This window comes from Callorhinchus milii, unplaced genomic scaffold (genome assembly GCF_018977255.1).
Source record: "Callorhinchus milii isolate IMCB2004 unplaced genomic scaffold, IMCB_Cmil_1.0 Scaffold21, whole genome shotgun sequence".
In the NCBI taxonomy this organism is placed as follows: domain Eukaryota; kingdom Metazoa; phylum Chordata; class Chondrichthyes; order Chimaeriformes; family Callorhinchidae; genus Callorhinchus; species Callorhinchus milii.
The window spans coordinates 7069949-7082684 of NW_024704762.1; the positions used below are offsets into that span (position 1 = coordinate 7069949).

Consider the following 12736-nt stretch of genomic DNA (forward strand, 5'->3'; position numbering starts at 1 on the left):
ACATTAAATCACCGTTGCATTTCATATAGCACCTTACCACTTCATAATGTCCCAAAGTGCTTCACAGAGTTTTCTGTAAAGTGTAGTGAATATGTATTTGTCGGTGAACACAAAAAGCGGCCAATCTGTGCACAGCATTGTTCACTTGCAATGGAAATACTATATAATAATAATTCTTGCATTTAACCTTATCACGTCTTCGAGACGTTTTAAAGTGCTTCACAGAATACACTGTAAAGTGAATTGACTGTATGTTTGTGGGCAGTCATTACACTTGATATTAAAATCTTGTAAACCGTTTTGAGATGTCTCAGGGACGTGATAAGCTGTTATATCAAATGCAAGGATTATGATTATTATTATTTATTATTATTATTATTATTTAAGGCGAGATTGATGTAAGGAAACCAGTGCAGCTGAAGAAGAAAATGTGGTTCTTGTGAAATCAAGCACTCTAAATCATTCATCACCAATCCTTGTCATCTTGTAATTAAATATACATCAAAACTCACCAAAACACATGCACGTTACCCTGGGATCATGTCTGAGGATGGCGCTGGCTGTGTGTAGTACAAAGCGGGAGCATGCCCTGCGTTCAGGGTCCCAGTCAGTGCGATTCTGACTCTCATTATGATCCTGAAACATAAATGATGCCCTATGCTGTGTGTGTGTGTGTGTGGGTGTGTGTGTCAGGTTATGCCCATTAGCCTTTGTTCATGTGTGTTTTTTTATTGGTGAGCGAGGTTAGGCCTGCTCACCCCCATTAACCGAATTAGAGTATATACGTTCCACTTGGAAAAACAAGCAGTCTCTGCAGACATGCCCCAACCACCACCCCCTCCCCACCCCCCAACACCACCCCCAGGCCCCAGATTGTCAAAGGACAATCCAGAACCCTGAACAATGTCTTCACGACCACCTTCGCAGGTCAGGTACAGAAACCTGCCCAATGTTTCGCCCGATCGGGAATCGAACCCAGGTCTCTTGCTTGTGAGGCAAATGCTGTAACCGCTTGAGCTGCAGGACTCCACATCCTTGTAGCCAAATGCTCCGCTTCCTGCTACCGTGTGGGGAACACCTCGCAAAGCGCTTCACAGAATTCCTGTGAAGGGCAGTGACTCTACGTTTGTAGGCGGTTACAAAAAGATGTTTCGGCACTAGGGTCAAATGGAAGCATTATTATTTTGAGCGCAAGCCTGCGCAAGCTTCGGCAATCCGAGGGCTAAAGGTTGCAGTGAAAATAAGACTCCCGAGAACAATTCACGCAGCGGGCATTCAGCTGCTGGAGCGAGTGTGAGAAAGCTTCTCTGTGTCTTGCTTTCCCACCTATGGGAGACAATAGGGTATTGTTAGAGTGCGGACCAGTGATCCCGGCCCCAGGCTCTGGCTGGCCTGGCTTTCAGGGCAGAACCCAATTAGAATTTGCAAAAGGCTATGCCCTGCTTGCTCCCCAAACCCCCCACCCACCACCCTCCCCCACACAGCCCCACCCCCGCCCCGGTGCCTCTGCAAATTATTGTCGTGTGATTCCAAAGCCCAGACCCCCGAGGGGGCATTGCTCTCCTCCTCACGCTCTCCGACCAATGTTGTTTGGAAGGAGACGAAGGGGTGAAATGTTTCCAGTTGAGCAGCAACTTTCGGTTCTCGAGTGAAATTTCAGTCCATCCTGTCTGACTTTCAGAGGGTTAAAGGTTTTAAGGAAAACTCCCAAGAACAATTAATTTATCAAACTCACTAACTTGGTTCATGTTGTGATCTTCTGTTTTACTTTCTGTGTCGCTCGTAAACTCTGAACAGAGATAGTCATAAAATTCCCTGCATTTTATACGGTGCCTCTAACACCGAAACATCTCAAAGAGCTGTGTTTAATTTTTGTATAAATGTCTCTTGTTTTAAGTCAGCGGATTCCTAACTGCAGCAAAGCGTTTTTTTACATCAAAGAAAGATTATTATCGTTGTCTTGGGTTTACTTGAACCTCACATTATGTGAGCTGAAACTAAGCTACAAAAATAGTCAGTACAGGGCTGCCTGCACTCACTCTCCCTGGACCTGTCATCAGTCCAGTAATTAAACTCTGAAGCCATTATCACTTCCTGATTTTTCCTGAATATCCAAGTTCACCACATCCGTGGCAACCTCATAAAATTGGTCACTCACTCCATGGCTGTTTGTGGGATATTGCAGTGCACAACTTTCTGCTGTGTTCACCCACCAATTACACAGTCACTCCACTTTCCAGTATATCCTGTGAAGCACCTTGAGACGTCTCGATGACGTGATAAAGCGCTATATCAAATGCAAGGTTTGTTGGTTGTTATTTATAACACACCTAGGCCAAGACCCAAGCTGTAGCAGCTGCAATATTTAACTAACTGATTGTACCACGTTAAAGTAAATTCAGTGTTAAGATATCCATTTGAATCGGGCACCGTGGGATTGGCACTCGCATTCTGTGCAAGATAGTCTTAAAGAGCTAATGGATCCCGTCAGAAATGTAGGGTAGTAGTAAAATGATCTCGCCACTTAGGCTTTAAGTTTAATCTGCAAGATTTCAAACGCATTTGTCTGAATTTATTTGCATCCTGAAAGCTTATTAGTCCCATCCGTTCACAAATCTCTGGAGCCCCTTTCTGGGAACACTGGGAAAAACAGTACTGGTAGCATATTTGTTAGGTCAGGGTATTAATGGATACGGGGCAAGGGCGGGTATTTGGAGTTGAGGTACAAATCAGCCATGATCTTATAGAATGGCGGAACAGGCTCGAGGGGCTACCATTGTTCCTATTTTTACGAAGGCGACAAGGGAGGGAGCGAGACGAAGGGACTGTGGGATAGAGGTCTAAAGAGTGGGGCAGAAAAGCTGAAGCCCCGAGTGCCGGTGGTGGGGCAGGCCGGGTGGAGGACATGGAGCAGGCAACTGAGCGGAGGGAGTAGACAGATCGATTTGGACTTAGCAGGTCACAGAGATAGGGAGGATCAGGGCCGTGTTTCATTCGTTTCCTGGTCTGCAAGCAAGCACGGACAGAAAACTGGATATGGCATCCGTCAATTAATCCATCAATCATTTGTTGTTTTTTTTTATTGCATTTTCTCTTCCTCTCTGTCATTTGTCTTCCCTATTCCCTTCCTCTCGCTCCAGCCTCTGTTTCTCTCTCGTTCCAACAAAACACTCAGGTTTGGCTGGAGATGAGAGAAAATTATAGAACAAGAAAAGACCACTTTTCTATAAGTCTATAAAGCTCAGACCCTTCTCCACAGTAAGTAGCAGCTGCCCCGCCCTAGACTCTAACCCCATCAGTTAACTTCCTGGGAGAGCTTCACTCAATTCTCAGTATATTCACGCATCCCCAGTCACCACCACATTATATGAGAAACATTAGCTCATTATAGTTGTACAAAGAGAATGAAAATCAATGCGAACCATTTTTCTTTTGGAAATATAGATTTATTCTGACTTGATTATTGTGGCCTTGCTGTTATTTTAATAATTCATGTGGATATAATTGATGCAACAATTAGGATCTGCAATGAGCTCTGCAAATTAAATTGCATAAGATTATTAATTAGCTTCCTCGATTGATTAAAGTTTCTGGTGTGTCTTAAGCCCTCAATGATCATGATAGGAGCACACACCTATATAGATATCCACATACAGTCACACACAAAGGTATAGAAACGACATACATATTGATGCACACACATATAGATGCAAACACTTTGATGAGAATAATCCTTGCATTTGATGTAGCGCTTTTCACAATGGAAGGACTTCTCAAAGCACTTCACAGAATATGTTGTAAAGTGCAGTGACTGTGTATTTTGAAGGCGGACGTGGCAGCCAATTTGTGCACAGCAAAGTCTCACGTACTAGCCAATTGGTCAGTGAATAACACTGTAAAGTAGATGGCAACTCCTGACTACAACACCCACTACTCTATGAGAAACGGATCAAAATGAGAGGGAAAGAGTGTCCACGATACTCAAGAACATTGCAGGTAAAATACCCCTAGAAGTTTCAAGAGAGAAGCAGATAGATATTTGGGGAGGGTATATTTGCAGGACTATGGGGAGAGCGCGGGGAAGTGGGATTAATTTGGATAGCTCTTTCAAAGGGCCGGCACGGACCCTATGGGCTGAATGGCCTCCTTCTGTGCTGTATAATTCTATGACTCTAAGTGATATTAAGCAGGAATTACATCTGAGTTCAGACATGCGATGTCATTGGAACTCTTCGTCAGGTTGGTGCCATGTGATCTCTCCCAGGGATCTGTTATGTTAAACACAAACCATCTGAACTCTCTGATTAGATTCCAACCTGGAACTCGCTCATGGGTATTCATTATTTTATATAAAAAACATCTGAACCCCTTGATTAGATTTCAACCTGTACCTCACTCCTGGGTATGCATCAGTTTCACATACAAAATAGGATTGTTTTGCTTTTAGCCTAAATATAGCACGCGCGCACACACACACACACACACAAAAACTAATCTCATTAAAATCACATTGAAGTCAATGGTAGTCCATACGGGTGCAGAGGTGACTAAGGCAGACCACAAAACACATCCTCTCCATGAGAACAGACCTACTGCATTTCCCAGTCAGACATTCACATGTCCAGAGGTATTGTTCACAGCTCAGTAACTTGTAGCCATTTAATCAGCAGTCGTAAGGAACGGCTGATATTTTATCTCCAAGCTCTGGGCAAAGGGCATGTCTTTCGCTGAAGAAACTATCAAGCCCTTGGCACGGTGACGGGGCAACTCTTACACTCAATTCTCATGAGTTTCCTGAGGCCCCTCTCCTCAATGATGTAATCACAATTAATTTGCCTTCTAATAAACTTTCTCTGGCTGAGGTCCTTGCTGTTTCTAATGTTGCTTTAGTAATATATGCCACTCAGGTTTTAAGACCTTAAGAGTTATTCAGCCACACTCCTACCCTCCCCGATCCCAGCCCCAGCTCGGGTCCAAATCCCTGACTATCCAGCACCTTGGGACGTCCTCCCGATGTGAAAGGCGTTATACAAATGTAATTTTGTATTTGTATTGCATTGTTATTCAGTGTGGTGTCCGTATTCTGCCTGAACACTGATTTAATCTTTATCATCTCCCGACGTGAAAGACGCTGTATCAATCTTGTTGTTGACCCATCTCTCACACGTGCTTGCTCTAAGCTAGAAGCCATTTGGAATTGGACCTCCCATCAGCTGTGCCTCTCCCATCACGGAGAAGGTACGGCAAAGCTCTGCGTTGTGGCAACACTGTATTTTAATATAATGAAGACGGGAAGGAAGCAAGGATTATTAATGATGCAAAGAACAAAAGCAAAATCGAGGCAGCGATGATAGCGATCTAAGAAAAAGGAGAGAAGAAATCATTAATTTCCTCTTTGTCGCCATTATATTCTCCTAAAGCGTTGATGAAGTGTCAGAGCATGTGGCTTAATTGTGTCCCTCTTGGATGATGATAAATCCTCGCATTTGGTTCCAGCGCCTCAAGTCGTGAGGACGTCTCAAAGCGCCTCACAGGATTTGACTATAAAGTGTTGTCACTGCCTATTTTGTAGGCAAACTACTTTAGCTGTTTGGCTCTGGTACAGAATATTATACAGAGGAGGCATTGACCTTGCACAGACTGCATGCTGAAACCATCAAGTTATGCATCAGGCCAGGCCAAGAATAAAGAACGAAGGAAGAGATTATCTGGCCAGGTATTCGTTCTTATGGAGTTTAGGTTTGCCACAATAATAATAATCCTCGCATTTGATACAGCGTCTTATCACGTCTTCAAGGTGTTTCAAAACGCTTCACAGCATACAGTGTAAAGTGAATTGACTGTATATTTTGTGGGCAGCCAATTGGGATACAGTGTATGCGAGGTGGATGAAGTGTGTGAGGTGGATGCAGTGTGTGAGGTGATTACAATGCATGCGATGACCTCTGCCACATTTCCTGGCAACCTGTTCCAGTTGTTGATTAACAATTGTAATAATCCCTGCATTTGACATAGCGCCTTATCACGCCTTCGAGACGTCTCAAAGCGATTCACAGAATGTAAAGTGAGTCGACTGTATATTTTGTGGGCGAAACGCGGCAGCCGATTGCGCACGGCAGCGTCCCCACAAACCGTCGTGAATTGAGTATGTACGTAGCTCGCGTGATTGGGGATCTTTCTTCCCACCAAGACGCCCTAATGGAGTTGCTGTTTAACACTGTGTCCCTCAGGAAGAAAGTTACAGAAGAAGAAAAAGAATTGGGACCTTTCCTGTCATGCGACTTCACGGTATTTTTTATTGGAAAAACCAGGTAAACAAAGGCTAATTGGAATCGGTTCCTCTGCTGTTAACTGCAACCGAGCCCTGCAGTTTAAACACCGTCCTCCACAACAACAACAACTTCCACTTATTTATTGCCCGTCACGCAGGGTAGAGTCTCAGAGCGCTTAACAGTGGCGGAGCCTGACTCCGACTCCGTAAGCACCGTCGAAGAGGAAAGTTTTCAGGCGGGACTTGAAAGAGGGGAGAGGGAGGAGGCAAGGTGGAGGGATTGAGGGAGAGTGTCTGCGGTGCACATCGGGGCAGTGAACGTCCTGCTTTTAATGCATAAAAATGCTGCGTAACCAAATGGGATCCTGTAATATTGGTTAATGTGATTTATTGGTATCCAAGTGCTTTTAGAGAGTTCCACTTTGTTTTGTTGCAGTTTCTGAGCGTTCCCTTGGGACGGGCGGCTTCTCCTAATGACGTAAATCAATTTCCCTTTTGAAAAGGATTCTGAATTTTCTCTCCCCTCAACTCCTGAAGATGGGGGACTCGTTTAACCCCCCCCACAAACAGAAACTTCTAGCCCTCTCCCCCTCCGCCCCTGTTCTCACTGTAACAAGACCAAGGAGATGCCACTTGTGTTAAATAGACTGTTTCCCATCAGTTTGGGGCGCAACTATTGATCCGCTACTAAAGCTTTTCAGTCATTGTGAAATTGCTGTCAACACAGTTAATCAAACACTAGATTACATCCCAAGCGTATTCGACTACAAGTCAGAAGAGGTTACTACTCTACATTGTTGGACAGGTCTCTGGTAAGACTACATATTGAAGGTTGTGTGTGAAAAGGTCCGGGGGGAACCTGACCTGGAAAAAGCAAATTTCACGGAATCATTCGGGAGAGGCAGCAGAGAAGTTAAAGGATGAATTAAATAATGAGACTTCACAGTTGGACTTGTTTTACATTGTAACAGAGATTGAGAAAGAGGACAGGATTTAGGTCTTTGAATCACTAAGGGACACGAGAGCGAAGTCGAGGAAGGGAAGAGGTTTTATTATTTTGTTTTATTTTCCTGAGAAGCTGCTCTGCTGACAAGACACTGCCTTGCTCCGGCGGTGGAGTTGCAGCAACTCTCAAGCCAGGCAAACGGTGCCACCTTGTGATCATCAGCAGGCCTTCACTTTGTAAGCGCGTTTCAATGCCTATTCTCCCAAGTACTGTGGGTGGGGGTAAAAAGCAGGAAAATGTGAATCTCAAACGAATCAATAAAGATCACAAGATTGATCTGGATGAAGAAAGCCCTTCGGCCTGTGCGATCTCATCCCTCCAGAACACCCACACTACCGCTCAACTCCCCCGTCCCCACCCCATCAGCTTGCTTTTTAAATGAGTCTAATGTTCTGGCCTCTACCACCTTTCCCGGCAACCTGTTCCAGTTGTTGCTTAATAATAATGATAATCCATGCATTTGATATGGCGCCTTATCATGTCTACGAGGCGTCTCAAAGCGCTTCACAGAATATACAGTAAAGTGAATTAACCGTATATTTTGTGGGCGATTACCTTTGCAAGTAAATTTAGCTTTGAGCACTCTAACTTGCTGTCAGAGGGGGACAGTGAAACATGTCCTGGGAGGGGAGTTGACATTTCATCCTTAGATATCCTTAGCAGCAGGATGCATCCTCAATGCATAAGGAGCAACTGAGTTGTGTTCACATCACACATTGCTGAGGTGTGCAAATCACGCTCTCCCTCACACACAAACACACACATATATACACACACAAGTGGAATGGCATTATGCTGGGGAAGCTGCAGTCAAACCCTGCTTACGACTACAGAAAGATTTGAACATCAGCCAACTCCCCATTCGGTTGCCCCCGAATAGCCTCCATGTACCAGTGCAATCTTTACCTGAAGGAGTAAACACGAGCATCTTTAAGCAAACCCAAGCACGGTCCCTTGCTGATACCGCCAGGTTAAGTGTTAACTGCGGATGAGGGAAAGGGCTTTGATTCACATATTCAGTTTGATCTGCAGCTCTGAGCTCAGCAATCCTCACAGCCCAAACCGAGCGCCAGCAGCTGACACTGGAATCAATATTGCAACATAGAAACTTGTGTTGACTCGAGACATTTTCTTCCCCCTCCTTCGATTCAGACTCTTCAGCACTTTTCCCTTCAAAAGGACCATAGTCCTGGCCTGGGATCTACAGATCCAGGCAAAACAAGTGAAGGTCTGATTCTCAAGACTCTCCTTTTTGTGAAAAATGTTTCATTTCAGCCCTTAATAATGAATTTCCTCTATAGCCGTGTGGAACAGTCTAAGCTGAACTGTTTTAAGGAAAAATGAAAGAAATATCATTTAACCCAAATAACCTTGTTTTAGTTAAAGGCTTACACTGCTCCAATATGAACACAAATGATAGGCCAGCTTCGATTCCACTGCCTGGGATTGGACACACGCAGCTCTGCTGCAGTAACCCGCGCTGCATTACAGGTACAGCTGCGCTGGAGCATGAGGCAACTGCATTGGAGCATGATACTGCTCACTCAAAGTCTGAGCCGTTGTAAAAGTAATTCCAGCTTCTGAGAGCAGCAGACAAGGGACACACACACACACACAGGAACACAAGCTACACACTCACTCAGACACGCACACACGCTCACAGGAGCAACAGCTACACACACACATACAGACATGCACACGCTATCGCAACTGCTTTTCTGTGATGCCTGGGCCCTGTTACAGCCAACAAAGCCTCGCATCTGCCGGCAGCAATCAGGAGCTCCAGTGCAAGGTTAAATGGTAGTTATAGACAACAACCACCCACACTAACCTAAGCAGCAACTGCAGCAGCATTTTAAATGACAGCTACCGGATATGAACCTTGCTTAAATATTAACTTGTGTATCGGCCAATTACAGAGCACTGAAACATTTAATATCAATTACATTTTTTACTCCGCTTAGAAAGCAGTTGAAGAGAAATCATTCCCCAGAAACACTGGATTAAAATAAAAATAGTTTTGTACATCGGCAAAGCCTCACTGTAGCCCTCTGCAAAAAAAAAAAAGCTCAATTTCCCCCCTACGCCCCCAAAAATATTATCTTGTAGAAAAGCATGTGTTGCTGCACTCCTTCTGCATTCCGTTCCTTTCCCCGAACGACGTAGATACTCGGGCACAGTAGTGGAATTCCTCAAAGAAAAAGCTCCAGAAAGTTTTGTCCATCCAATTATTCATTTGGCCCCCAAATTATTACTCGTTTTAGGTCGCGCAGAAACCTGCCTGAAATAGGTGGGACATTATTAGCAGAGCGACAGGAAGGAAGTGTTCAGTGCTCAGCAGTTCAAGGCTGCACCAGACATCACATCAGATTCATTCCATCCTCTGGTTCACATTTACCTGCAAGTAAAACATTTCCATCAGCTGAAATGCTATTTGATTGATGTATTTGACTTAAAGCATCAGTTTATTGCAGTTTGGAGATGGGCATCTTGTTTGGGGGGGTGGGGAGGGAGTGTTATGGTGGTCACTGGACAGCGATCTAGAGCAGTAAATGTGGCTGATCTTTCCCACTCTTCCCGAACCAAGAGATGCTGAAGCCAAGTGAAGCGCTGGGATAGTGCCAGTGGTGAGCTAGTGTCTGTGCAGCAAAGAGTAGAGGAGCAGCTGTACTAGTGAAGAGTGACAGACAAAGTGCATGGAGGTTACGACAGCGAGAGAGGGAGAGAGAGAGAGGAGCCTGAAACTGAAGGAAACTCACAGTGAAGCAGGGCAAAAAGCATTTGCAGAGGCTGCGAGTCAGCAGGAATGTGAGCCACTGTAGTCAACGCTCCTGCAGTGAGAGAGAAAGCAGGAGATCAGGGTGTCCGCTCACTGCATTCATCGCAGGCCTCACTCACCCCAATCTGTACGCACGCAGGCAAACATGCACGGAATCACAAAGTTGTACACTCCCTATCCAACACTCTATTTAAAGTCAAACAAGCCTTCAACACTGAGAGGCTCCCAAACCCAGTGCAGATAATAATATTATATTATAATATTAATAATAATACATCACAGATAGCCTGTGATGTGTATTTGCCTTCAGTGTGCCCAGAGGTGCTGCTCTCCCACTCTTGAGCACTTTTCCCACACCTCACTCCCCCCTCCACTCACCTCCTTACGCTTTTCGCTTCAAATAAAGTTGTATCATCATCTGTATCCATTGCCGCCATCTCCACGTGATCGTCGTAGGAAGAGAGTAGCCCGTACTTCTTCCTCTGCGTTTTCTTTAATCTATTTTAAATTGAAATCATCTATTAATAATAATGGCAAGCAGGCTGACTGGCCGTAACGAAGCATTTCACACTGCGTTTCCGCACAGACTGTGGGTCAATAGGTTCAGTGGAGAGCGCACCCTGTGGGCTGTTCTGCTTCAAAACATCAAGGATGAACTCTTTCACGATTAAAACTTGCAACGAGTCCAAGTTCAATCAGTCAGAGCCAGGAAAGCACAGTGACCTGACTCTATCTCTGAGCATCCACGTTCACCACATTCACATCTTATCTGATCAAACCACTTGTAGGATATTCTTGTGCAAATCGAGTCTTCAGCCACTGTGTCACAACTCTCTGGAACTTCCCCAAATTCCATTTGCCTGCTCAGCCCTCATTAAAAAGAAGATCTCAAGCTTGTTTGCCTCAACCAAGAAAATTTATTTTGTCAGCCTCGGCTCAATGGTAGCGCTGCTCAAACTGACCCACCCACAAAATACGCATTCACTCTACTTTACAGTATATCTCGTGAAGGGCTTTGAGATGTCTTCGACGATATGAAAAGGTAACTCTATCAAACGCCAGGATTATTGTTGTTGGCCGATCATAAAAGTTGACCATCACTGGCCCACAGCATTAGCGCAAAGTAGCGAATGTGGAGTCCTGTAGCTCAGTGGTTAGAGCACTCGCTTTGCAAGTGAGAGACCTGAGTTCAATTCCCGGCAGAGGACGAAACCTTGGGCAAGTTTCCTTACTCCACACAGAGCCTAATAATAATCCCTCCAAAACCAAAAACAATAATAAATCGGTCACTTTCAATCCACGACTGTCTGTGGGACATTACTGTGCGCAATTGGCTGCTGCGTTCGCCCACAAATATACAGTCAATTCACTTTACAGTGTGTTCTGTGAAGCGCTTTGGGACGTCGAGAAGACGTGAAAAGCGCTATATCAAATGCAAGGATTATTATTATTATTATTATAATAACTGGGGCTTTAACCCCCAACCTTCTGACTCAAGAGTCAGAGAGAGACCGACAATAATAATAATAAAGTTGGGGGTTGGGCCTTTGAGGGTTGGGGCCTGGTGGCGAGGGGGGGGGTTGGGGTCTGGGGGTGTGTGGAGGAGTTGGGGCCTGGGGGAGGGGGGGGGTTGAGGCCTGGGGGGGGTTGGGGCCTGGGGGGGGGTTGGGGCCTGGGGGGGGGGGGAGGGGTGAGGCCTGGGGGGGGGTTGAGGCCGGGGGGGGGGGGGGGTGAGGCCTGGGGGGGGGGGGGGTGAGGCCTGGGGGGTGAGGGGTGAGGCCTGGGGGGGGGGGGGTGAGGCCTGGGGGGGGGGGGGGGGGGTGAGGCCTGGGGGGGGGGGGTGAGGCCTGGGGGGGGGGGGGTGAGGCCTGGGGGGGGGGGGGGGGGGTGAGGCCGGGGCCGGAGCCTATCACCTGATGCTGCGGAGGCTGAAGTACAAGATGCCGAGGCCGCTGAGGCCGAGCAGGACATAGAGCGCCCGGTGCAGCATGGAGGAGGCCGGGAGCCAACCGTGCATCGTCGTCGTCGTCGTCGTCGAGTTGCCGGTGTCTGCGGCGGCGGCCAAGCGGCCGAGCGCGGCCAAGAGCAGCGAGAACGCCACCGGCTTCATCCCCTCTTCCCCCCCTCCACCACCACCACCCGCCGCCGCCGGCAACAGCTGGAGCTTCCGACCCGGACCCGGACCCGCCCGCGTGTGACACCGCCCGCGTGGCCCGAGCGCAACGCCACAAGCGCTCCGGCGGCTCCTACCCTCCCCGGACACAAAGGGCCGGGGGGGGGGGGGAACACACACACACACACGCGCGCGCGCGCAGTGTGATCGGATTGGGGGCGGGTTTCTCGCCCCATTGGGCGGGTTTCGCGCCCCATTGGGCGGGTTTTTCTTGTGCTGCTTGGATTTAAAAAAAAAGGCTGCCCTGACTTACCATTTCTTTTATTCATTCAAAACCTGTTTTCTTGACACTTTTGGAGGGGTGGGGTGGGGGGCAACGTGAACAGGTCACTTTTGTTGAAAGGCATCCGGTTCACAGCCGCTTTGGAGAGCAAAGTGCTGTCCATCCCGCACTCTCCCGCGGGTCCAGACACTGGCGCGAAAGCTCCTTCTCCTCCGCCCCCAACAATATATTTTAATCCCATCCTCAGTTGAGCACGCAACCCTCTTCCCCCGTCCAACGCGCCA

At 46.9% G+C, this 12736-nt stretch overlaps 1 protein-coding gene across 2 annotated transcripts; it reads right to left on the reverse strand.

Moving 5' to 3' along the window:
* Positions 1–9213: 9213 nt before the first annotated feature.
* On the reverse strand, positions 9214–12225 carry fam174c (family with sequence similarity 174 member C). 2 transcript variants are annotated; one of them, XM_042342889.1, is made up of 4 exons: positions 11970–12225; positions 10435–10554; positions 10037–10108; positions 9214–9675 (listed from the first exon to the last, which is right to left on the reverse strand). In XM_042342889.1, exons 1-3 carry the CDS (start codon positions 12164–12166, stop codon positions 10075–10077), a joined length of 351 nt encoding a protein of 116 aa, XP_042198823.1. In that variant the 5' UTR covers positions 12167–12225; the 3' UTR covers positions 9214–9675; positions 10037–10074. The 2 variants fall into 2 exon arrangements, with proteins under 2 accessions (XP_042198823.1, XP_042198822.1); XM_042342888.1 differs by lacking the exon at positions 10037–10108 and having other exon boundaries at positions 11970–12224.
* Between the last annotated feature and the right edge of the window lie 511 nt (positions 12226–12736).